General features: G+C 50.6%; 1 protein-coding gene across 2 annotated transcripts in view; it reads right to left on the reverse strand.

Annotated features, from left to right (window-relative positions):
• The window catches only part of PITPNM3 (PITPNM family member 3), a 90,231-nt gene that overhangs the window by 47,405 nt on the left and 16,085 nt on the right, over positions 1-26,741 (reverse strand). For both annotated transcript variants that reach the window (XM_046675964.1, XM_046675963.1), the window contains 2 exons: positions 24,842-24,937; positions 14,621-14,728 (listed from right to left, as the gene is read on the reverse strand). In XM_046675964.1, coding sequence (XP_046531920.1) covers positions 14,621-14,728; positions 24,842-24,937 — 204 coding nt within the window. The remainder of the gene's footprint in view (positions 1-14,620; positions 14,729-24,841; positions 24,938-26,741) is intronic.

Raw genomic sequence — 26,741 nt, forward strand, 5'->3', positions numbered from 1 at the left:
GCCACAGCTCAGCCAATGAGAAATGCCACAGCCCAGCCAATGAGAAACGCCACAGCCCAGCCAATGAGAAATGCCACAGCCCAGCCAATGAGAAATGCCACAGCCCAGCCAATGAGAAACGCCACAGCTCAGCCAATGAGAAATGCCACAGCCCAGCCAATGAGAAACGCCACAGCTCAGCCAATAAGAAGCCGTTGCTGCCCTGAACTATTTCCCCCAATGGACTTTCCTTTAGAACAGCCTCTCCCTACTCCCCATTTTTCTCCATAAAAGCAGCTCCCCTCCTTTGTTTTCTGGATTTGTCTATGGTTCCCCATAGCATGCATATCCCAAATTGCAATTTTTTGGTTATTCTCAAATAAATTCAACTTGAGGGTAAAATAACCAGCAAATTTGCATTTAAGTTGACATCCCTGAACCCACAGTGAAGCTGGAATCTGAGAAGTGAAGTCTGCAGTCCTCAGCTCACCAGACCCCAGCCCAGTGGGAGCGCAGTCAGTCAACAGTCCTCTCAGAGCCCCCAAGGCTTTGCAGCCCGGAGCCTGTGGCTTCGGCAGTCCTAGCCCTCACTCCGCTGCACCATATGTTTCGAGTCTCAATTATTCGCATCTGACTGACAGAAGGTGGCACTCCACCAAGCTGAAGCGTCCTCCAGCTCTGCCTTTCCTGCTTCCCAGGGCAAGGGGTCTGGGCCTGGGGGACAGAACAAGATGGCTGGACTGGGGTCTGGGGCCTGGGGGAAGCCATGTAGAGGTCAGCCTCCAGCCTGAAAACTCTAGCTAGAGGAGGATCCTGCTGCCCAGGTAGGACTGTCTCTTCTGAACTTGACCATGCTGGCAGAACCTACAGATACGGGGCCTGGCGCCCCCAGCTTCCTGAGCAAGTCTGAGTTCGCAAAAAATGTATCCACAGCTTCGAGAGAAGCCACTTCCAGGCCTCTCCTGGGGGCCCAGAAAGCCCTTCCCTGCGCAGAGCTCCTTGTTCCCTCCCCTGCAGAAGAACTCGAGGGCAGCTCCCGTCTAGGGAACTCCGCCACCTCCCCACCAACAATCCAGGGCTTGTGGGCGACACCCTTCCATGTGAATGAAGCATTCCAGAGGCCATCCACTGGAACCCATCACCTGTTTCCCTAGCCCCCTGCCTGCTGGCGCTGCCTTCACGGCTCTCGTCCCTGAATCCTTGTCCATCCCCCTCTTCCACAGGGTCAGAAGCCCTGAGCACCCTCACGGGCAGGAGCAAAGAGTGGAAAGAGCAGACAGTTGGAGTTAGGAGGCTGAGATTCCATTCCAGGCCCCCAGTGACTCACTGTGTGACCTGAGGCAAGTCGCTCTCTCTCTCTGGGCCTCATTCCCACAATACAATGTGAGTCCAACACTCTAAGGATCCTACAGGTACTGAAAGTCCTCGGGTGGTACTGCATTCTGGTTAAACACCTGGATTCAAATCCAGGTCCCTCATTTACTAATGTATACCCTCGGGCAACTTATGTAACCTCTGTGTGCCTCAGTCTTCCAGTCTATAAAACGGGCATAGCAGAGGTACCTACCTCAAGGGTTAGTGTGAATATCAAATGATTAATATGTGCAAAGCCCTTAGCACACAGCCAGGCGCACAGTGAGCATTCAGTAAGTGAGGATTGCTCTATTGTTATTTTATTCACTTTGAACAAGTGGCTCAAGGCCTTGTCTCTTTGTCTGCATCATGCCTCCAGGTGGAGCTGCATGGAGAGAATCAGAGCTTAATGCGGTGTGCAGCTCACAGTGCTTCCTGGGCCCAGGGGTCGTGCCAGAGCCTGTGCCCAAGAGGGACCCAGACAGAGAGAGAGGCCTGGCACCCTCCTAGTCCTGTCCCCCAGCCAGCATGATGAGGTGGCCACAGACCGCTTCCCAGGGTGCAAGAGCAGCACAGATGGGGATGGGAGCAGGGAAGCACCTGTGTCAGATGCGTAGGTCAGACAGAAGGCCAGCACCACGTCTGAGCACCAGCTGATGCCCACTGGGGAGGTCAGCTCCTGCCACCCAGCAGGACAAGGCCTAACATGAAGATTAAGACATTCATTTACAAAACACCTTTTATCTACCTGCCAGGCGCCAGGCTCCAGGCACCAGGGGCCAGGTGCTAGGGGCCAAGGGCTGAGGGGGATGCGGAGATGAGTAAGTCAAGGGGTGATGAGAGAGAAGGAGAGAAAGGTTCCTTCTGATGGAGGGGCCCAGGGGAAGTGTGAGGTGGAGCCCAGATCTGAGCTTCAGGGTAAACGGTAAAGACAAAATTATTCAGAATTCAGAACTTTAAGTCCCAAACCCTTTAGAGCACTGGTCACAAGCCCTGGACAACACAAGCACCCAGGGCATTTCTTGGGCGCCTACTCCATGCCAGACCCTGGGAGAAGGGGAGGTGTCTGGTTGAGGGGCCGGCCAGGCGCCAGCAGCAGCAGCGCACCTGGATGGTTAATGAGATGCTGATACCATGCGACACTTCATCACCGGAAAGGACCTGTGACGTGTAGCCCAGGCAGGACGGCCACGGGCACCTGTGCCTGGGAGGAGGTGGAGCAGGTCACTCAAGGGAGGGCTGGGAAGCAGGGTGCAGAGATAGGAAGGAGGCAGGGGGCGGAGGTCATTGAGACGCTGGTGCATGGGATTCACACGGGGATCAGGCGGGGAGAAGGAAGACATTAGGATGGGAGTTCAGAGCCAATCCCGCGAGTGTGGGCTCAGCTGTGTAGACGGGAAAGGAGCTTGTGGTGCGCCCAGTGCTTCCCCACCTGTGAGATGGTTGTGATTTCACACTTGTGCAAAAAAGACCCCTTCGCAGACCAGGAACCTGGGCTCAGCGGGATGAAGCCACTTACCCAAGGCCTAGATGTGGTCCCTTTCAACACCCAACTCTGCTGAGGGCCTCTCTCTCACCCCTGCCTCCTACGGAGGGGGCTTTCTAGAGAGGGGCTTCCAGAGATGGCTCGGGCAGTGTGGGCAGTGCTTGCTGAAGTGGGGAGTCATCGAGGCAGACGAAGGCTGCGACCAGTCAGAGGCTGAGGAGTGGGAGCAGGAGGAGAGGAGAAGGGACCAGGGGTTGTGGCTGACTGGGGTCAGGCCTAGAGTCTTCTGCAGTGACGCCTGAGCCAGGCATCCAAGGGGCAGGTGGCTGGCGAGGCCACAGGCCTGGGCAAGAAGGAGCTTGCTGTTTTTCAAGGAAAGTATGGAGCCCGGCAGCAGGAAGCCAGCCTCCCTGCCCAGCTGGCCGGCTCTGCTCCGTCTGCCATCGCAGCCACTAGAAAGCGAGCAGATGAGTCGGCTGTGGACTCGGCTCTCTGATTAGCAGGCTCCCAGGATGACGGCGATTAACCAGATGTGCAGCTGGCTCAGCCACCGCCTAAATGAGACCCCACTTGGCCTGGCGCTTTCCAGGGCCCCTGGGCCCCGCAGCCTCGCCTCAGCTGGAGCCATCTTCAAATGCACAAGCTGCCAGAAACTCCTGCAAACAGGACGGGCTACATACACAGAGGCTGGAAATGGGGCCACCTGCTCATCCTGCCTGTACCACACCCACACGCCCTGCGCCTCTGAGCCACATCATCTCCTGCAAGAAGATGCTTCCAGGCCCCGCCAGTGGTTTCCTGTGATTTTGTATTTCCTCTGTTCAGTCCCCTTCCAACAAACAGGGAGCTCCCCAAGAGCAAGAGAAGCAAAATGTGTAGCCAAGAAGAGAAGTGCTTTCACCAAACAGCTGAAACAGGAGCATCTTCCTGCCTCCCAGGGGAAGGTTAGGTGGCTGCTGGGGGAGCAAGTCAGGCGGACCGGGCCTTGGGGAAGAAGGAATTGGGAATTCTCCCCCCGGTAGGCCAGGAAGTATCTGGGCAGACCACATGGAGCAGGAACGGGAGCAGCTGAAGTCCTGAGATTTTCCAGGCCTTGGGAGCCCTAACCAGGCTCTGGCCTGGCCTGGAAACCCAGCTCAGGAAGTAGGGCTGAAAAGGGAAGACCCACTGCCCCTCCCTGTGCAGGGGGTTCCCCAGATACTCAGCCTTTCCTGAGTTGCAGGGCCAAGATGCACCCTCATGCTCTCTCACCCAGCCCATCGCAACCCCTCCACACTCATTCCCTGGCCCCTCTCCTACTATCTTCTACACTGGCTTCCAGAATGATCTTTCTAAAAAGTGGCTTGTCACTCCCCTGCTTACACTATTCCATGGGTCCTCCGGGGCCCTCCTGAGAAGGCCCCAGCTCCTCAGCCTGACATTCAAGGCCTCTGTCTTCAGCTTTCCCACTCTTCTTCTTCTCCCAGACCTCTCTGCTCCTTTCACCATCCCCCACCCCAACGCCTTGCACCCCAATTTGAGTCAAGGTGAACTCTGCATGGTTCCCCAAATTCCCCTACCTTCTCGTACCTCCCTACATATCCCTGCACCTGCTGTCCCCTGCCTGTTGCACCCTCATGGGTCTGTGCAGAGCCCAGAAAGGGTTCCTTAGCACCTCTTGTCTCAGCTCAAGCTCCACGTCCTCTCTCATCCCTCTGTGCTTTGTTCCCACTCTCTTTAGCGCAATTAGCTCACTGGGCTGTAACTGTCCCACCCCCGAGTCTGGGAGCCGATCAATTCTGAGTCTATTTCTGAGTCATCAATGTGTCCCCAACATTGACCGGCACAGGGTCTGACAAAGAGTAAGTATCAGGGCGTGTGTGCTGAATGCATAAGTGAGGGAGGGAGTGCATGGATGCACCCTGAGCCCCTCGCTGCCTCGGGTTCAGAAAGGGAGGCAAAGCACACACCCAGACAGGCACGAGTGTAAGCCGATGGTCAGCGCTTCAGGGGACAGTCCAAGCTGGACTGGCTGGGAGGGGGCACTCTGGGGGAGGCTGGGGTATCGGGGAGGCTCCCTAAGGAAGCGCACAGGATTGCAAGAGCTAGGGATGAAGTCAGGGGAAATGCAGGGGCGGAGGCAGGAAGCTGACGAGCTCAAGGGGGCTCATGGGTCAGCAAGCAGCCCTGGACATTTGGCTAGAACACAGGGTGAACGGAAGAGGAGGGGAGGTACAGCCTGGAAGTCATGAATATCAGAGTGAGATAACCTTGAGATGGTCAGATTTAGCAATTATCCGACAGCCCCTTTGTAATATCCCTCATGGTGGCCATTCCAGGATTGTCTGATTCCTGTAGTGACGGGGAACTTACTAACCCTGGACAATTATAACTGTTGGAAGGAAGGGCAGAACCAAATTGTGATGGCCTCACATGCCCGGCTGGGAGATTTATACTTCATTCTGCAGTCAACGGAGACCTAGTTGCCAATTCCACAGCAGAATGATATTTCTGGATTTATATTTTAGAAGCATCACAGTAAGATTGGACAAAGATGGTAAACTGGCAACACGATCCAGCCTTTTCCTCCTGCCCCAAATTTCCAGAAAACGACATTAAATATTTTTCTATGAATTAATCTTTGGTAGCACTGTAAAACAAGAAGGGATGTCCTTAGCAGACCAGAAATTGTGAGGCCTTCCTGAAAGGCAGAAGGCAGAGACATGTGATGGAGGGAGCAGGACTGGCTACACAATTTGCAGAACCCATGCAAAAGGAAAATGTGGGGCCCCTTGTTCAAAATTAAGAATTTCAAGATGGCAACAGCAAAGCATAAAATCAAGCGCGAGGCCCTTCTGAGTATGGAGCTCTGTGTGGCTGCAAAGGTGAAATGCCCATAAAGCCGACCCAGCAGAGAAGAAACCATAACTTCAATCTTGCAAAGGAAGGTCTGTGGCCAAAGGTGGGGGCAGTTCGGAGGAGACAGCAGGCTCATGGGTGGAGAATACAGGAGCAAAGGAAGCTTTGCAACTGTCTGGGCTTCCGTGAAAGAGGAGCAGGTGCTTTGGTCCTCACCCCAACCTCTGCTTGTGCTAAGCAGACACATCTGTCCCCAGGTGTGAGAAGAAATGAATGTTTGAGGGGCAGGACACCCCCACCCAGCAGCATATTCTACCCTCCCCAAGAATCCGATGACAGCAGGTTGCAGTAAACAGATACATCACTCAGAGACAGGCCAAGAGGGAGCTGCAAGGAGAAAGTGGAGTACACGTCCAAATATTTCTAAATATTAGAGGAAAACCAACAGCGTGGAAGAAAGACATCCAACTCAATGACTGAAGCAAGCAGAGCACAGGCAAATGGGTCTGTGGATTCTTTGAACCAACGTATCATAATAATTAATGATTCACACATTTTAGCAAGCACCCAAGTCACCAGTTAAAACACAGATTCTGAGCCCTGCTCCCAGAGTTTCTGATTCAGGAAGTCCGGGATGGAGCTCCAAAATTCATATTCCTGACGAGTTTCTAAGTGATGCTAACGCTGTTGGTCCAGGGACTTCTCTTTGAGGAGCGCACATCTAGATACAAGGACATAAACTAGAGTCAGGGGATGAAGAGCAGGAAAGATTACATCTGGAAAGCTAGAGGCACAGAAACTGATCAGGGACACCCAGGCAGTGACTGCTTCCTTCCTCTCGATGAGAACGTAGCCTTGATGACACTGTTTCAAAAACAAGAAGAGCCCTGATGGTAAATAGTCCCTTTAAGTGTCAGCTCATAGACTGTTAGTATAATTATTCTGGAAGAGATACATAAACCCTGAGCATGAAAGATTAGCGATGTGGCAAGAACCAAATGGAATTTATCCCAGGAATGCAAGGTTGTTCAACATGTGAAAACCAACCAATGAAATACATCATATGAATAAAAGAAACGACAAAAACCACATGATCATCTCAATAGGTGCAGAAAAGCATTTGGCAAAATGCAATACCCTTTCACGACAAAAGCACCAACAAACTCAGAGTAGAGGGGAACTTCCTCAACCAGACAAAGGACAACTACAAAAAACCCACAGCTAACGTCATATTGAATGGAGAACGACTGAAAGCTTTCCCCCTAAGATCAGGAACAAAACCAGATGCTGGCTCTCCCCATTTCTATGCAGCATTATACTAAAGGATCTAGCTAGGGAAATTAGGCAAGAAAAGGAAATAAAAGGCATCCAGATTGGAAAGGAAGAAGTAAAAGTACCTCTCTTTGGAGATGACATGATCTAGTGTAGAGAAAATCCTAAGGATTATGCCCCCCCAAAAAATGAGTGAGTTCAGCAAGGTTGCAGGATACAAGATCAATATACAAAAATCAATTGTATTCCTAGACACTTGCAACAAACAATCCATAAATGAAATTAAGAAAATAATTCCAGTTACAATAGCATCAAAAAGAATACAACACTTAGGAATAAATTTAACAAATCAAACACAAGACTTGTACACTGAAAACTATGAAACATCACTGAAAGAAATTAAAGAAGACCTAAATAAATGGAACGACATCCCATGAGCATGGATTGGAAGACTAAGATTGTTAAGATGTCAATACTCCACAAATTGATCTAGAGATTCAACACAATCTCTATCAAAATTTTTTGCAGAAACTGACAAGCTGATTTTAAAGTTCATATGGAAATGCAAGGAATGCAGAAAAGCCAAAACAAACCTGCAAAGGAAGAACAAAGTTAGTGGACTCCCACTTCCTGATTTCAAACTTACTACAACTGTACAGTAATCAAGACCGTGTGGCAGCAGCATAAGGATGTATGTATATATCAGTGGAACAGAATTAAGAGTCCAGAAATAAACCCACATGCTCATGATCAATTGATTTTTTTTCCCGTCATTTGAGAAAGAACTTTATGATCTTTTTAATAGTCATTTATTAAGATGGAGGATGAAAACATGTCTCACTCCACTGGGGACAGAATCCAGTTCCTATCGCACCAATACAAGTGGCCTTTCCAACATTCCCACGAACCTAGATGATAAATCCAATCGGCCCATGTTAGTCCTCATCTTATTGGACGTGATCATCTCCTTCTTGAAACACCCTCTACTCTTAAACCTTGGGGACTTCAGCTTCCCTCCTACACAGAAAATCAAGTCACCTTTGCTGGCCCTCTCCTTAAACATTTATGTAACTACAGAGTTCTATCCCAGACTCTCCTTGTTTTTACAACTGGAGGATCTCCTTCACCTCCGTAGCTGCAATACCATCTATATGCTGATCTGTAGCCTCCGCCCAGATGGATCTCCTGAGCTACTAAATGCTACATCCAAATGCCACTGAACATCTTTACACAGATGTCTCCAGCATACATGATCAATTGATTTTTATAAAGGGTGCCAAGTCAATTCAATGGAGGGAAGAATAGTCTTTCAACAATTGGTGCTAGTGCAACTGGTTGCCCACAGTTGTACAAAAGAATGGAGTTGAACACCATATAGAAAATTAACTCAAAGTGTATCAAAGACCTAAATATAAGTGCTAAAACTATAAAACTCTTAAGAAAAAATAGAGGAGTAAACCTTCATGACCTTGTATTAGGTAATTTGGTGCCTTAGATATGGCACCAAAAGCACAAACAAAAGAAAAAATAGATAAATTGGACTTCATCAAATTTTTAAAATTTGTGCTCCAAAGGACATTATCAAGAAGGTGAAAAGACAGCCCACAGAACGGGAGAAAATATTTGGAAATCATATAGATGACAGGGGTCTAGTGTCCAGAATATACAAAGAACTCTTACAACTCAACAATAAAAAAACAAATAACTCAATTTAAAAATGGGCAAAGGATATGAATAGACATTCTCCAAATAAGATGAACAAATAACTAATAAGCACATGAAAATATGCTCAATATCATTAGTCATTAGAGAAATGCAAATCAAAACCACAATGATATAACACTTCACACCCACTAGGATGGCTATAATAAAAAAGATAGACGATAGCAAGTGTCAGCAAGAATGTGGAGAAATTGGAACTCTTCTACCGTACTGCTAGGAATGTAAAGTGGGACAGCAACTTTGGAAAAGAGTTTGTCAGTTCTTCAAAAAGAGTTAAACAGAATTATCATATGATACAGCAATTCCACCCTAGGTATATACCCAAGAGAACTGAAAATATGTCCACACAAAAACTTAGACATTCATGAATACTTATAGCTTCATTATTCGTAACTAGTCAAAAAGTAGAAACAACCCAAATTTTCATCAACTGATGAATGGATCACAATGCGTGGTATACCCATACAGGGGAATATTATTCAGCCGTAAAAGGGAATGAAGTGCTGACGCATACTACAGGGATGAGTCTCAAAAACATTATGCTAAGGTAAAGACATCAGATACAAAAGGCCACTCATTGTTTGATTCCCTTTATATGAAATCCCAGGGGCTTCGGGGAGAGGACTTGAAGAGTGATTGCTAATAGGTATGAGAATTCTTTTTGGGGTGATGAGAATGTTCTAGAACTAGATGGTGGCAATGGTAGTACGACCTCAGGAACATGCTAAAAACCACTGAATTGAACAACTTAAAAGGGTGAATTTTGTGGCACGTGAATGATGTCTCAATGAAAAAAAGAATTTGGCTTGACCTACTTTACTCGGACGGCGTTAATGATAGCTGTGTGCTTCCTTAGATAATTAGAATTAAGCTTGCTCCTGCTCTGTTATAATCTCACTTATGGATCTTTGGTTAATTAATCCAATCCGAAGTGTGTATGGTCTTCCCATCCACCTCTGACCTACCAGAAAACTCTGAAACTTAACAAGATGGAGATTTTGAAAAGCACAGAATAAGTCCACGGCATCTATGAATCAATATCAGGTCGTTATGAAAAAGGACCAGTCAGAGTGCACGAAAGTGAAAATATGATTGTTTAAAAAAAAAAAAAAAACTCCACAGAAGAGCTGATCAGAAGAATGAAAACAGCTGAAGAAGAAACAACTGGAGAGCTCTTGGTTAGGTCAGAACCAAGGAATACTTCCAGAACCCAGCAAGGGCCAAGAAATAAGAACAGGAAGGGCAAGATGAGACATGGTTCCATCATCTATCTACTATAAGCTTTGGGAAGAGAAAACAGAGAGAAAGAAATACTTGAAGAAATAATAAAACAAGAAGTCACCGTAATGAAGAAAGAGAACACCAGAAGTGGGCATGACAGACTACAAAACCCCACCCACAAACATTGTTTGTGACTTCAAAATACAAAGAATAGAGATTTGAAACCTTACAACCTCAAGAAGAGGGAAAAACAGACTACCCACAAAGGAATGAGATCAAATTTACCTCAGACTTCTCACCAACAACACTAAATGCAGGAACCCATGAGGAAGGTCTTCCAAGATCGTGAGGAACATGGTAACGAACGCAAGCAGACTTGCATTCACGCGAGAAGGCGAAACAAGGACACGTGGAGAAATGCAAGGACTTGGGAAGTCGCTATCCACAGTTCCCCCCCCTGAAAGAATTCCTTGAGGAGACATTCTAGAGGAAAGAGGAGGCAACCCATGGAATTTAAGAAGCAGCAGTGAGAACCATACACTAAAATGGATGAATTTGATGGAATGGAAATCATACCTCCATATACTTAACTGAAGAAAAATGAGGGGGAGGAGGGGCAGAAGTTAGGGAGGAGGGGAGGGGGGAATGGGGGAGGAGACCCCAGCATCACAGTCAGGACCAAACAAGAGAGCCCGCCATCACTCCTGCTACGCAGCATCCATCTGGAGATCCTGTGCCATGCAATTTACTAAGATAACTAAGTAAGCAGGGTAAATATTGGCAAGGACATAACTGCTAAGATTTGTCAATGACATGATGCTCTAACTTAGAAAACCCAAGAGAATCAACTAACAAACCATTAGAATTAATAAGAAAATTCAGCCAAGTGGCACAATTCAAGAGACAAATATTTCAAATACATCGCAGACAATTTATATCCAGAATATATACATATATATAAAGAACTCCTAAAAACAAGTGAGAAGAAGATAAATAACCCAATAGAAGACAAGAAAAAAGCATGTTTAAGAAATTCAGAAAGATTCAGGAGGAGAGAGGCTCCAAGCCTAGAGGCTGGAAACTGTATTGTTAACCCCACAGACGTGGCCTCAGCCTGTGGCAGATGAGCGAAAGGGAGCCCCCTGTAGAGCAGGGATCCTTGAAGGGCTGCTGCACCCACAAAGGAACTTAAAAAAAAAGGAAACTCGAGGCAGCCCAGTGGCGTAGCAGTCAAGTTCACAGGCTCTGCTTTGGCAGCCAAGGGTTCGCAGGTTTGGATCCTGGGGGTGGACCTAGCACCGTTCATCAAGCCATACTGTGGCAGCATCCCACATAAAATAGAGGAAGATTGGCACAGATGTTAGTTGGGGGCCAATCTTCCTCACCAAAAAAAAAAGAAAGAAAGAAAGAAAAAAGAAAACTCCTTGGGGGAAGCAGTAAAGAAACCATTCACAGACAGTGAGAAGGAAAAAAGTCACACATGAGTAATTCAAACCCTACGCCCATGCCACACATGGGTGTGGGGTCTAAATTTACACCACTCACGTAGAATGGAAACACTCAACTGTAAATTTAGCATATAAAATGTCCAAGATTAGTGAAACGCTCGGGCCCAGCAGAAAGGCAAGACCCGTCTCTAAAAGGGCATTGTCACAACCCATGGCACACAAGATTCCCAGAGAAGAGAAAAGGGGCGAGGAACGACCAAGACGAGTTTTATTCTTCAATAAAAATGAAGAAACAAAACCCATGAGGTGCAGTTATCTCTCTCTCACACACACACACACACACACACACACACACACACACACACGCACACAGACACACACCCCCCAGAATTAGCACCCTCAGGAAGCAGAGACAATGGAGCAGTCTGAAAGGGCCTATGCAACATATGCCTTCAATGGCTAAGGAGATAAAAGATGGAATTTCAAACGTAATTAAGGTTTCGCAGGAAGAAAGGTCGGCTCCGTTTGGAACTTGCAGAACACGCAGAGTCTTCCAGACATCCAGGCAGAGCAAGTAGGAGGCTACTCAGAAGACGAGTCTGGAGGCCAGGAGAGAGGTCTCGGCTGCAGATGGAGTTGGGGCTCATCACCAAGGGTAGCTGTGACCAGCCTGGGTGTGAGCCGGGAGGGGGTCTCTGGGGGGAGCCCTGAGTGTAAGGGCAGGAAATTGAAGGAGGCAGGAGGAGAGCTCTGTCTATGCACCAATTTGGACTGCAGCCTTTTCCAGGAAGTGTTTGCAGAGCTGCTTCTCCCCAAAATGGTCCCCAGAGGCTCTCTCCTCAGGCTCATGGTAACCGTGCCTAGGATCATATCTTCCGCTCTGCTGCCCGCTCCTAAAAGGGTGAGGCCCTCTTGTGGCCCCATAAATGATTATTGAAATGAATGCGTGTGTTCTGTCGTGTTGTGGGAATTCACATTAGGAATCCACAGGAGAATGGGACTCGGAAGGAACTGGAAACACGGCTGGTTTCCTCTTCCTCACCCGCTCTTCTCTCTCTCCTTCCTGTTCCCCCTTCCGTACTGGGAGGAAATAGCATCAATTCCCAGAATCAGGCAAACACTGCCCCTAATTCATCCTCCGTGAGCGCCATGAAGCATTCGTTGGAATGACTTGTGCAAGGCTTTCTCCCTTCTCGCCCTCTTCCAGAAGTATCATCACCTGCTATCGAATGCACTTTGCAAGTATTGGTTCATTTAATCCTCACAACTTTTGTACTTGCCCCACTCCGCAGGTGAAGAAACTGAGGCTCAGAGAGCTGACTGACTTTCCCTGGCCACAAAGCCACAGTGTGGCGGGGCCAAGGGTCAAACCCAGACCTCTGGGACTCCACAGCTGCAGTTCCGTCAGCCTCTGCCGTCAGCCTCCCTCTGCTTCCGTCTCCCCTGCCCTCCCCGCTCACCCTGCCTCCCGCTCACTCCTCCTTAGTTCACCCTGCGTCTGAGTCACACGTTCTTTGGCAGACAAGTAGGGGTGGGGGCGGGAAGGGGAGGACCAGATGGGGGGGTGAGGACAATCTGGGTTTGTCTTTTCATGGTTACCAAGCCCTATCCTGGGCAGGACCTGGAATCCGTGACCCCTTTGGGGCCCCCCTGCAGGTTCCCGGAGTGAAGGAAAGAGCAGACAAAGGGCCACCTGCAACTGTGTGGCTGTGAAGACTGCCTCTTGTCTCTGGAAATTGTCTCTGGACTGGCTTTGGGGACCAGCCTCAGAGCCTGCCCTTTCTGTGAATGTGACAGTGGCCCAGGGGGACTTTGCTTTAAGACTCTGGGTTTCTTGGACCTGACTTTACAGGAACCCAGAACTGTGCCTCACCTCCAACCTGGTCCAGTCTGGGATGGGAAGCCCTGGACTGGGGATCAGCAGACTGGGGATCTGAGCATGACGCTGCCACCCACTTGGAGAGCCTCAGGCAAGACGCAGCTTCTCTGAGCCTCGGGTTCTTCATCTGTAAAATGGAATATCCCAGGCCTGTCCACTTCTCAGGATGGGCACTTTGGCGTGGGGAGGGAGGGCTCTGAATCAAGGAGACAGGGATGGGGGGTAAGGAAAGGAACGGATGCTAGGGGCAAGATGGCCAGCACCAAGATGGCCATTCTCTTGGGCTAGGCCAGGACCACCTCACTGAACATCTCCTGATAGCGCCTTGCCCAGTCAGCAGCTCTGGCCCATCCATGACTGTGGAATAATAGGACCAAGAGAAGACGGGAAAGAGGAGATGAGGCAGAGGGAAGTAGGAGGGGTGATACATGAGGGAGGGAGGAGGCATAGAAAACACTGGCCTCAGGATAACACGTTAGCACCTTGGATCCCAGATAGGGTTCTAGCCCCACTCCAGTGTAACTTTAATCAAACACAGCCCCTCTCTGAGCCTCGGTTTCCCCATTTGCCATCTCAGATTTTATGACCTCCTCAGCTACATCCTCCACTTGCATTTCAAAGCCTGGCTCCATAGCTTCACTGTCAGGAACCTTCCTTGATCCCCTCTCCTGCTTCCTTCTATGAGTTTTACCTGTCCCTTCCAGCCCCAACAATCCTCAGCTTCAGCCTGACCTCCTTACTTCTTGACTTATACTCTGTCACATGTCACAGGGCAGAGACCTCAGCTGAATCACCTTTGGTCTCTCCTACTAAGCACTTATAAATAGTAGGTGTTCAACGAACATTTTGTTAATGATGCAAGATGGTCAAAAGGACAGACAAATGGATACCTAAAAGGATATGGCTGCTTTGTCTGCTGATTAAGCTCCTGGTCAAAACTCCCCTCCATAAGAACCTCCTGAATTAATCCCCAGCCACATTCTCCTTCTTCAACAACTCAGCCAAAGGAAGTCACAATCCTTACTCCTGCCACTCTCCTCTGTCCCTTCTCAAACGTTCCTCCAGTCACCACCCTGCCTGAACCAAGAGGTTCCAACACCACAGACCTGGCAATCCAAGGAGCTTGGACCATGCCACCTGCCCTTAATTCCCCATGCTCTTGGGGTGGTCATCCTGTGGGCAAAGGAAGCTCTGTTGAAGCCCCCTGGAGCTGTTCTGCCACAGAAGACCTGCAGAAGTCCTCAGGAGGGTTCCTGCAGGTCACGGAATTCAGGGCTCACAGACTCAGGGATGGGAGGCACCCAGACAGACAGATGGCTCTTCATAAAAGACCCAAGTTCTAGCCCCACATTGCCAGCACTTCAACCCACCCTGCGACACACATATGTCCACACTCCAGATATGAGAGAAGCAGAATCTCACCTTGATGCTCCTCCAGTTTCCCCATGGTCTCGATCTGCTCCACCAGGTCATTTGAATTCCACTGGCTCATCCCGATGAGGATGGCATTCTTCCCTTCCGCCACCTCCTCTGTGGGAAGAAGCAGCAACGGGCATGAGCAGGCAGGGCTGTGTGCGGTTAGCCCTAACAGGGGCTTATATCGGAGGGACTCCTGATTTCTTCCTTTGGGTTGAGGTAGACCTCAACTGTTGAAGGTGTCTGTAGTTGCAGACAGGTATGAGACATTCAGGAATTTTTATTGCAAGAAGGCACTGTTGTACCCTACTGGGCCCCCATATGTTACAGTGAAAGAAAGGAACAAGGGACACTTGTGAGAGAGGTGAAAACCCATAGAAGACTCCATTCCTACTAGCACTAAGAGTGATATTTCTTGAGTGGAAACGTGTTTGGGAAGAAAAATAAAAATTCTGTCACTTGCTAGCAGTTTGTCTTTGGGTAAGTTACTTGACTTCTCTGAGCCTCCATTTTCCCATCAGTAGAATGGGACTGGCAATGTCTAACTCACAGAGTTGTTGTGAGGATTAAATGAGATAATGGCATAAAGGTCTTGGTGCATAGGGGTGCTCATAGGTGAAAGACATTACAGCTATTTCTTCCATCAAAAGTGCGTTGCCATCAGTATTTGAACCACCAGGATTTGAGTGGGGCAGGAGCAGCTCTGGAGTAACTGGGAGAGTGGAAGCCCTCTGGCCCTAAGGAAGCCTTGAGCTGGGTGAGACTCAGCCCACATCTCAATCTTATGAACCTATCAATGCCTCCATTCTCCCTCCACTCCTCCCCAAAACCTGTCTCTATTCTTGCCCTTTCCCTGTACGAGCTTAGTGATTTCTCTGTGAGGAGTCGGTGCAACTACAGTCCCTAACCACACTGAACACAAGCCTCTGGGTCCCCACCATCAACCACAAACATCTAGTCCAGTCCCTCATCCCAGAAAGGAGATTTCCTCAAGAACACACCCACAAGAAAGCCCCCGCCTCTCTTTAAAGAGATGGGCCTTCCTGGTGAAGAGCTTTGCGCCCGCTCTTACAGAAAAGACATCAAAGGGTGGTGAGGAGAATCCTCAAGCTCCTGATAACCAAGAATAAAGGGATGAGACTCATTTCACTTCCGAAGAACTTTTCAGAGGAGATGGAACCAATACGGTGGATCTGACGCTTGAGGAGCTGTCCAGAGTTCTGAATAACTCTAGCGCTCAGTAATCCAGACCCCATTTCTGTTTGGGGTCTGGGTTATTTTATTATTATCATTATTATTCCTGCCTTATTTGATTTATTTGACAACACATATCAAATCCTTTCTAAGCACCAAGATTGTTATAACTACTTTACAAATATTAATTCACTTAATTCTTGTAACAATACTAAAAAGGTACAATTGTTATAATCTCCATTTTATAGACAAGGAAACTGAAGCATGGAGGAGTTTGGTAACTTGCCCAAGGTCACTGGCTAGAGCCAGGATTTAAATCCAGACAAACTATTTCAAGAGTCCTTAAACCCTGCCATCCTGAAGGCCTGCCCTGGACATGCTGCATTGGCTACCTGACACTCTGGCCAGGCACCACACACACCCTGACAATTCCTGAGCCCGGTGTGTTCCATCTGGGCACCGGTTAGACCTCAAAGCAGCACTGTGTCCTGGGCAGAGCCCTGACCGGGTTCCAGTCCAGACTCTGCTACATAGGAGCCTGCGCCTTTGCACGTGTCCCTCACCCGTTCTTGTTTTCTTATCTCTTAAATGGGAATAACAACTCTGGTTCTGCATCTCTTTCTAGCAAGCTATCACGAGGACAAATGATACAGTAAATCTGAAAAAGCTACACAAGCCAAAATGCTGCAAACAAGTATCAGGTAGTGTTACTCTTGGGGAAGCAGAATCGTGAAGGGGCTAAGAGCTCAGTTCTGGTGTTAGATTGATTCTTTTCAATCCCAGACGCGCCACCTGAGCTATCTGACCTTGGATGGTAACTTCAGCTTTATGAGTTTCAGTTTCCTCATCTATAAAATGGTATCATAGTAATACCTATGTCATACGATTGCTGTGAGGATTTATGAGATAAGGAAGGTAAACTGCTTACAAGCATGACTAGCACACAGTAAGAGCACAGACGTGGATAAGAGCATGTGACAATGACGGTACCATCACCACCACCACCACCATTACCACCACCGCCACCAGAGCATGTGGTATTCTTTCTGCCTCAACACTCACTCTTGGTTCCGGTGATGCTGTTGTCTGCCCCTAGGACATTGTGTCCAAGCTCCAGAATGGGGTGGTCGGGGTCAACCTGCAGCCTACCTTGAGTGCCTATGTCTCTTGGCTCAGTAACCCAAGCATGCAGGGGCCCACTTGTTCATTCTAATATTCATTCTACAATGAGTGGATTCCTGAGCACCTGCTGTGTGCAGTGTGAGACATGACCTCCAACCTGTAGGAATCCAGTTTTGTGGAAAACACAACAGTAAAAACCTCGGACACAGTCAAATGAGCAAGCCGGGGCTCCTGGTCCAGGGCCAGGTGTTGAAGCAGGCGCTCAGCAGGAGCTGGCTTACACAGCCCAGCTCTTGTTTTTCTACAGTGTGTAAGCCCTATCCTGGGGGCGTATGTGAGGCTGTCAGAACCCCGAGGGGCCTCCCAGGGCTCTGAGGTCTCAGCACGCCTACTTCTGCACAGCCCTCTGCCTCTCCCTCCTTTCCTAGTTGTGTATAGGACCCTTCTCCATCTTTCCCTCTTGGTCTTTTGTCAGTCTTTCTAGTAAATGTATCTTCCTCTCAGATTCTCCTCATGTTCCTCTCATGCTTGATGTCCGGCCCTGGTCTCACCAGATTCCTTCCGCCTGAGCGCCGTCGCTCTTGGTCCTGTATTGTCTCTCTCTCAGGCTCTTGGCACTCTGCCTCCTCTCTCTGGGTGGGCCTCCTCCATCACACCCCCTTGCTCTGCTCTTGCTCTCTCCTTATCCTGGTCTCTGTCTCTCTCCTCTCTCTGGGCGGATATGTCTCTTTCTGGATCTCTCTGACTCTCCGGGTTTCTCTTTCTTCCTTCTCTTCTTCCTCTCCCCTGCCCCTCAGGATCTCTCCATACCTGCAGATCTTTCTTGTTCTCTCCGGTCTTCTCTTTCTCCTTCTGGGTCACTGTCTCTCTTTCAACTCTCTCTGGTTCTCTCTTGGCGGGGGTGGGGGTTGTGTGTGAGTGTCCTTCTCCCCATCCTCTCTGAGTCTCTCTTGCTCTCTCCCTGTTTTCTCATATTTTCCCTGGCTTTCTTGCACACTCTGCCCTTCCACCCCATCCCTGTCTCTCCAGCTGCTCCCCGCACCCTCCTCTCAGACATGCTTTCTCTCCCTCTCTGGGCCTCTCCTCTCTCCCTGCTCTCAACACTCAGCCTTCAGATCTTCACTCTGGCAACAATGGGCTTGTCCCCTGAGTGGCAGCAACAAAACACACACACACACACACACACACACACACACACACACACGGGGAAGCAGCAGCCCAGACAGCTCCTTTTGGAGTCATTCAGCAAACCACGGACCACGGCTCAGCTCTGAGTCTCTGCTCTACTTCTCCTCATTGTGGAACGTGCCTCCCAACAGGGCCCACAGAGGCCGCAAAGGGCTCATTTGGATAAATGTCCTGGTTGTCGATTTTGCTTTCCAACTTCTACTGACTGTCCCCTGCATGCTAGTTCTCATCCCCAGCGACATCTGGTGCAGACACAGTTTTGCACCTACTTCACCCCCGAGTCCCAGCCTCTGCCCAGACTAGGTGCCCGGCTGAGCCTCACCCACCAGCACCACAACCCTGGCCTTGACCTCAGACTGATTTTAACCTCGACCAATGCCTGGATACACCACTTTAAGGACAACCTTCAGTGCCATAAGGAAAGCCTTTTTTCCTACCCCAGGGCCTTTGTTTCTGTTGGATCCACAGGACTTCAGAGCAGGGACTCTCCTTGTCCGGTGCCAGGAAGGCGTCACCTCCAGCTCACAGAGCTGCGGGCTCGGTCACCTTCCGTAGTCTGCCGGTCCAATACCTCCATCACCCTTTGCATCAGGCCCATGACACCAATCTCTCCAACCGCCAAGACGTGCATTGCTCTGGGGCCACTGGGATACAAAATTGTTAACCTTCCCCTGTCGCTGTGTAACACTCGCCCCCATCCCCCCACCTACAGTCATCACCACTGCTCTCTCTTCATCACAGAGGGATGGTCCCCACTCAGCCCACTCCCAGAAACCTCTGGGGCCAGCTCCATGCATCCGCATCTCCACTTCCCCTCCTCCAACAAGAAGGAGGGCTCGGGCTCAGTAACACATTGTGGTTTGCTTCTGTGAGGGCTCCTTTGCCCAGCTTTCCACAGTGACATCCTCCCACTACACCCACAAGACAAACCACCTCACCCCTGCCATGTTCCAGAGGACAGACCTGAGGCTCAGAGACTCAAGACTTGCCTGAGGTCAGACAGCGGCCAGTGAGTGGCCCAACCCTGATGAAAACCTGGGTCCTCTGACCCCAGACAACATGCACTGCTCTCCTCTACCCTCCCTATCACCCTTTGGGGTTAGAAGTGCTGCCCCCCACCCCAGGCTGTGTGATCACAGCAAAAGCCCAGACAAGGAGGAGAAGACCTGGGATGTGCCCCTTATTCTCCATGAGACCCGCCCCCGCCTTAGAGCCTTTCTCTGTAAAATGGGATGAGTTATCCCTGTGCCACCTGCCTTTCCTGGTTGCTCTGAGAAACCAGGGAGTTAGGGCAATGAGCAGGATCTCTGCCAGAAAGAGTCCAGCTCCTCAGCCCCCAGCCTCCTCCCAGGTCGGGGAGGGGAGGACCCCCGGTGCTGGGCACAGAGAGAGCAAGAGAACAGAGGACACAGAAGACACGGGCAGAGGCAGAAAGGCAGAAACTTCCAGCTTCCCACCCAGGAGAACTTCCCTCCCACTGCCCAGGAGGGAGCCCCAGGCGCTGCTCTCTGTCAAGCTACCCAGGGCCAGACGTGCCCTGAAAACAAGCCCTGGCTCCATCCCCCACACCCCATCCCCATTCTCACACCCAGCCCTGCCGACACTTCCCTCCCTACACCTGTGAAGCCCAGCGCCTTCAATTTACAGATGCAGAGCTGTGCAACCGGTCCACGGTCACACAGCACTGCAGGGGCAGGGCTGGCCAAGAGGCAGGTCCCCTGCCTGCTCCCTCAAGCCATTTCCCACTAACCCTACCTTCCAGCAGTTACATTCATGGTAAGAGCCTTTGTTTGTACCTAGATGCTCGGTAGCTTTTAAGATTCCTCTAGTTGCACTGTTTATTGCATCTAAGTAGAAGTTTAAAGTCAAGGATGCACTGATATTATCCAAATGAAGACACACATTTTGCTATAGAAACAGGCCTTGCTTGACATGTCCAACCACATCCCAGTAAACTCATCTGACGCCACATCGACACTTCCGCCTCGACCTGAACCCTTCTAGGAAGAGCGGGTCCAAAAGACAGCTTCATTTTCTCTCTAGAACTCAGCACTTCATGGCCAGGAACCATGCGAAATCCAGCTGTCCCTTCTTGGCCTACTGAGCTCTTCTTACCCACGGTTTCGGGCCAGACCACCTGTCACCCAGCAATCTTCATCGCCACAAGGAGAGCTCAGGCACTCAAGGTCCCGGCATGCTTCCATTTTGCCAGTCCATCCTGCACCAGAGATTCTGAGTTTTGAGTCTCTGGCCTCCTGCAGGGCAGGGGTACCCAGGGCCACCCCGAGCCTGGGCAGGAAAGAGGCTGCTGGGTCGGGTCTGCTGGGGCAGTGGGCCAACTTCACGAAGCCCCCTTCCTCACTCTTCCCACGCCAGCCTTCCTACTCGTTCTTTCGGTAAAAGCTTTGCACTGGCTGTTCCAGCTGTCCAGAACACTGTTACCCCAGATCCTCACATGGCTCATTTCTTGTTATTCAGCTCTCAGCTCAAGGACACATTTTCTGGGGGCTTCCTACAGTCACTCAGTCACTCTATCATATTGCCTTATGCTATATTGGGAGAAGTTCCTCCATTTCTTTAACAGTATTACTGAGGTAGCATTGACATTCAATAACCTACACATATTTAAATGTACAATTTAAGTTTTGACATATGTACACACCCATGAAACCGTGACCCCAGTCAAGATAGTGAACGTGTATCCATCACCCCCAGAATTTTCTCCTGTCCTTTTCTATCCCTTCTTCCCACCCCCAGGCAACCACTGATCTGCTCCTGTTGCTGTAGATGCATTTGCATTTTCTAGAGTTTTGCACAAATGGAATCCTACAGCACGCACTCTTTCTCAGTCTGACTCCTTTCACTCAGCATGATTATTTTGAGATTCATCCATATTGTTGCGTGTGTCAGCCGCTCCCTCTTTCTTCTTGCCGAGTAGCATTTCATGGCACGAATGCACAGTTGGTCACTCACTCAGCTGCTGATGGACACCTGGGCTGTTTTCAGTTTGGGGCCACAATAAATAAAGCCACTATGAACATCCACGGATGCATCTTCACTTAAACATATGCTTCCTTCCCCTTGGGGAAGCTCCTAGGAGTGGAAGAGCTGGCACATGTGGCGGTTAACTGTGATCAACATTTTAAGATGCCGCAATCTATTTTCCAAAACGGTTGGACCATCGTACACTCCCAACAGCAGAGTCTGCAAGTTCCAGTCCCTCCACATCCTGATCCGCTGTTTCAAGGAGCCATTCTAAGAGGTCTGCGGCAGCACCTCCCCGTGGTTCGGGTTTGCATTTCCCTAATGACTAACGATGCTGAGCAGATTTTCATTTTTGCCATCCATATGTCTTCTTTGGTGACTGTTCCTTTAAGTTATTTTATTCGTGGTAATTATCAATGTAACCTACTTTCTTATATATGATAAGATCCATGAGGGCTGGGACAGGGTCTGTTTGCCCCTGTGTCCCCCACACCTAGAATAGTGCCTGGTACCTGATGGGCAAACGCTCAATAAATACTTGAAAAAAGTGAATGAATGGGTCTGAATTCTAGCCCCTGCTCGGCCTGACTCTGTGTGACCCTGAACAAGTTCCCCAGTTCTCTGGCCTCAGTTTCCCAGCCTGTAAAATGGGACAGGGGCATTGAACTCAAAGACCTTGAGGGGCCCCCAGCTCTAACATGGTCTGGATTTGAGGCACATCCCTCTTGGCCACCCTGGGTTTTCCCTCACTCTGCACTCCAACCTTTGTGGACTGGCCTGTGGCTCCCCACACAACCGTTGACTGTACTGACAGGAAGGGGAGTGGCACCTCTTCTGGGTCTGGAGACCTGGACCCCATCGCCCACCCTGCCACATCCAATCAGGGGCAGCAGCCACCCTGAGGCCCCAGGGCTGCAGCCATGGCCCAAGGAGCTGGCATCCTGCCCAGGGGCAGTGGACCCAGACAGTTTCATACTCGTGTCTGACTGACCCCAAGCCCTCCCATGCCTTACATACACAACCAGAGCCCCCCAGAGCCTCAGAGTTTCCCCTCTGCTGCCAGACCACAAGCCATGAGGTCTCCGGTCCCACCAGGTAACCCTTAGTGCTGGGCCAATGGGCTGGCGCCTAAGGAAGCAAGGGAGGGAGGAAGCTCCCAATTTCAGTAATAAGTCAAAGAAAAAGGCCTGACTAGACGCTGAGCTCCTGGGTTCCTCTGCCCTCACCTCACTGTGGGATCTTGGGAGGGCCTTTCAATGCTCTGGCCTCAGTTTCCCCATCAGTGCATTCAGGAGGAGGACACAACGTTCCAGGGGCCTGTTCAGCACTGACACCCAGCCATGTGGCTCCCCCACAGCTAGAGTTGGAACCGCAGGAGGCAGAGCCCCATGGCGGGCCAGGGTCCCGGCTCAGGCTGGGCTAGAGAACAGAGGGCAGGGAAGTAGCCATTCAGGCACACCCAGAGCCCTGGACACCCACGGCCTGGCCTTGGATGCTGAGACAGCCGGCCGGGTCAGGCCTGGATCAGCTCCTGGGAGCAGAGAAGCAGATGGCTTCACCTCTTACTGCCTTAAGCCAAGGAAATATGCAAAGGCCTTGTCCAGGGAGGCCACGTGGAATAGACGGGAGGTCGGGAATTGGCAACTCCCCAAAGTACAAAAGAGGGTTCCAGCAGCCTATGGGTGGGTCCTGTGGCTGAGGGCTGGGATGTGCTGGGGGAGATGCTCTGGGGTTGGTGAGATGAGGGGAGAGCAGAGACTCAAGGTCAGGTAGGGAGAGCTGGGAGGTGGAAGACATAGAGAGAGACGGGAGGGTCTGCAGTCCTGAGACAGTGGAGAGAAGGAAAGATGGAGGTGAGGAGAGAGGGGAGGAGATGAGACAAAGGGAGAGAAGAGAAGGTGGGGCCACCAGGAAGAGAGGAGTGAGAGATGAGGCCAATCTGGGAAGCGCAGACAGAGCGGTGAGGTAGCGGGAGGGGAGAACAGAATGCTGAGCAAGGCGGTGGTCAGCAGGGAGGGGAGCCGGACTCATGCACAGCTGCTCAAAGGGACAGCAGGTGAGCGGGGCCCCGAGGGACAGAGATGCAGCTGACCCACCCCGCCCGCAGACACCTCCCGCAGCAGGCCATCATCGTCGTCATCTGGGAACGCAGAGCCCTGGCAAACTGCAAAAATATTTTAAATAAAAGTGTTCTAAGCATCAAAATATTGAAGCCGTTGTTGTCACACTGTGGGTTAGTTGCTATGGAGAAACTCAGCCCCGGCAGTCACTCCAATCAGACGCCAGTGGGAGACAGGAAATGAGCCCCGAATGGGCTGGTTTAGGGTTGGTGTCAGGGAGGGGGGTCTCCACCCAGAGCCAGGAACAGGGGAGGCTCCAGGTGGGACAGCACCCACTGCTCGGCTATGCTTCTCCGAAAATCACCGGAACTCGGTCTTCTCCATTTCTGGAAGCACAGATCTGATAGGGAAACTGAGGCCCAGAGAAGGTGGAAGACTTGCCCAAGATCACAGAACAAGTCACTGGCCCGGCTGAGACCACATCCCAAGTGTCCCGTTCCATGCAGGTACCCAGCACATAGTCTGTTTCTCTCTCAAGATTCTGTTTTGCCAGGCATTTCAAAGCTGGCCCCGTCTCAGGAATGAGTCAACCCTCCAAACGTGGGGACTTCCCAGAGTTGGGCCAAGCCAGCCAAGTGAGACCTGGGGACCCTCCTAGGCTGGGGAGGAGGCCGTTGGTGCTTCTCGCCCACTCCCACACAACCCAGGTGAGCACGGCTGTGAGGGTCCCCTCTCCTGACTTCCAGGCAGACCCCGCCTCCCACTGGTCCCCACACCGGCCCCACATGTTCTCACCTCTGAGCCTTTGCTCAAGCTGATCTCTCTGTCTGAAATGCCCACCCACCCGGTGCCCTCTCCTCCAGTGCTCACAATGCATCTTGTTCTTCCATTCCCCACTTAAATGGCGTCCCTTGCTATGTCCTGCTTGCTGGCCATGCACCCAGCACTGGGACACAGAGCTGATGTCCTGCCCCCTCATCTCTTACCTGAATGTCTGCAATAGTCTTTCTAACTGGTCCCCACCTCCACTCCGACTGCCCTCCCATCTATGGGCTGATCTTCTAAGTCGCGTACTGGGTCACTGGCAGCCTCATCTCTCCTCCCCGCTGGCTGACTACCTCCCGCCCCACGGGCCTCCTGCAGTTCCTGGAATGCTCGCATCCTTCCTGCTTCAGCACCACCACACCTGCTGTCTCCTCCGTCTGGAAGGCCCTTTCTCCCACTCTTCACCTAGCCACCTCCTACCCTCAGTGCTGCAGCGAGGAGGTCACGACCTCCCCCACTAACTAAATTAGGAGCCCCCCCGTCATCACCCTTTCTATTAACACCTGGTACTTTTCAGGCTGTGGCATTATTCCCATTGGTGATTGCATTTTCCTTTGTGTAATTCTTTAATCTTTGCCTCTCCTCCTAGCCTACAAGCCTGATGAGGGCAGTGACCACACCCATCGGTTCATGCAGTATCCACAGCACCGCGCACGGGGACTCAATGAATATCTCAAGGAGTGAATGAAGGAATGCTGAGCCCGGCCCTTGGGAGACTCACCGACTGGGTAAGTGTGGAGTGTGGAACTGCGGTGTCTGAGTGGGGAGGGATGCTAACCCCCAACAGAGATCCCCTTCTTGAGGCTTCTAGGAAGGTCACTCAGCCAGTGATGGGAGGATGGCGTTTACTCACCTCTAGCATCAAAGAATTCATCATCCGAGCTCTCCACTGAATCGCTGAGGACATTTCGAAGGTGCCAGGGGGCACCGCCGCCCGGGGGAGGGCCACCTGCCAAAGGGAACACACCCGTTAGCCAAGCCTGAGACCAGGTCCCGGCATGCGGGAGGTAAACCCAGCCCGCCCCTGGACCAAGGGTCAGTCAGTGTCCTGCATGTCTGCCCTCTCCCTTCAAGGCCTCAGCACCTCACAGAGCCGTCCTGCTACTAAGCTTTGATGTAAGCCCCAAGGACCTCTATGAGATAGCCCAGCAGGGCAGGAACAAGAGCGCCCATTGCACACGCACCAAAACTGAGCCCGGAGGCAGTGAAGAGACATTGCTACATCAGGCAGCACAGGGGATGCTTTCCTGTGTCAACAAACGGTCTCAGCTGCGTAAAACAATGGTTCATTTGTCATTCCCACACAGGTCAGAAGGGGGCTCAATCATGGTGGTCACTCAAAGGCACCACCATCTTGTGAGGCCACCATCTCAAAGTGAGACTTTAAGGTCTGCTCAAGCAGGAGAGGAGAGCACAGAAAGTCACGCCCAGTCGTAAATGCTTCTTCCCACAAGTGACACATTTCTGCACACAATTCATCCACCAAAGCGAGTCGCACGGCCGTGCCCACTTCAAGAGCAGGGAGTGGGGAAGCAGACATCCTGTGTAGTGATGTCCACCTCACACAACACGTGCGGGCCTGCCGGGACTGCAGCCTCCAGTAGAGAAACAAGCCCCGAAACAGGGGCCCCGAGGTTGAGCTCTGTGCCATCTCTGCTCCTGGCAGCCTGTGCGCCCATCCTCTTCCATACCACAGCCTCAGTTTCCCCCTCTATAAGACATCAAGAACAATCAATCCTGAGCTCGAAGGATCAGAAATAACATGCTCAGCACCTGTACCTCAGGAGGCCCAGTTACAGCTACTGCTCTTATTATTAATATCCACGTGGGGCTGAGTGGTTCCTGGAGCAAGCAGGAGCAAGGACACACAGAGAATGTGGCCTCGTGCCCTGAACTCTGCCCCAACCCATCTCCTGCCTTGGGACCAGGGGGAGGAAGGCCAGAGATAGAGCAGGGTCCACGAGCCTCCCCCACCCCGCCCCCCTTCTCTGAGCTCCCTCTACTAGGGCCTTTGGGACTCACATGGAACCCGCTGGTGCCCAGCACACCCAAGAACTCCTCTGCATGCTCCCTGGACACATGAAATACTGAGGATTGCAGACGGATTAAAATCTGATTGTAAAAATTAAAACTATAGAAGTGTTAGAAGAAAATTGAGCTGGTGATTTTCCTGAGGAAATAATCAGAGAAGCACACAAAGAAGGAAGTGTGCACTTGATCTTCCCAGTGTTCTGGTAATGCCAAAAAACTGGAAGAAATGCCAGTGTCCATCCACAGGGCACTGAACGGACGTTCATAAACAGCCGTAAAGGGAATTCTTTGCAACTGTTGGAAAAACGAGGTCACTCCTATGTATTGACAAGGAAAGATGCCTATGGAGTAGGGTTAGGAGAAAAAAATACAGGTGGGTCCCAGAACAGTTTCTTGTGACCTCATCTTTGAAAAACATACTTATATCTGCATCCTGAGGATATGCGCAGCTTGTTAGTTAAGAGCTCAGACTCCAGGGTTGAGGAGATCTGGATTCAAGCTCAGGCCTCACCTCTTAGAAGCTGGGTGACAGCAGGTGAGTCCTTTCCCCTCTCTGTGCATCAGTTTCCCCAGGAATCAAGTGAGGATAACTCACACCTGCCTCATGAGCTCATGGTAAAGATTAAACAAAATGCCTCAGCGTGCTCAGCACAGGGCCTAGCATACGGCAAGTGTATAAATACACTTACAGATGCATTACAGTGTCTGGAAGGACGTGCCAA

Source organism: Equus quagga, chromosome 11 (assembly GCF_021613505.1).
Source record: "Equus quagga isolate Etosha38 chromosome 11, UCLA_HA_Equagga_1.0, whole genome shotgun sequence".
In the NCBI taxonomy this organism is placed as follows: domain Eukaryota; kingdom Metazoa; phylum Chordata; class Mammalia; order Perissodactyla; family Equidae; genus Equus; species Equus quagga.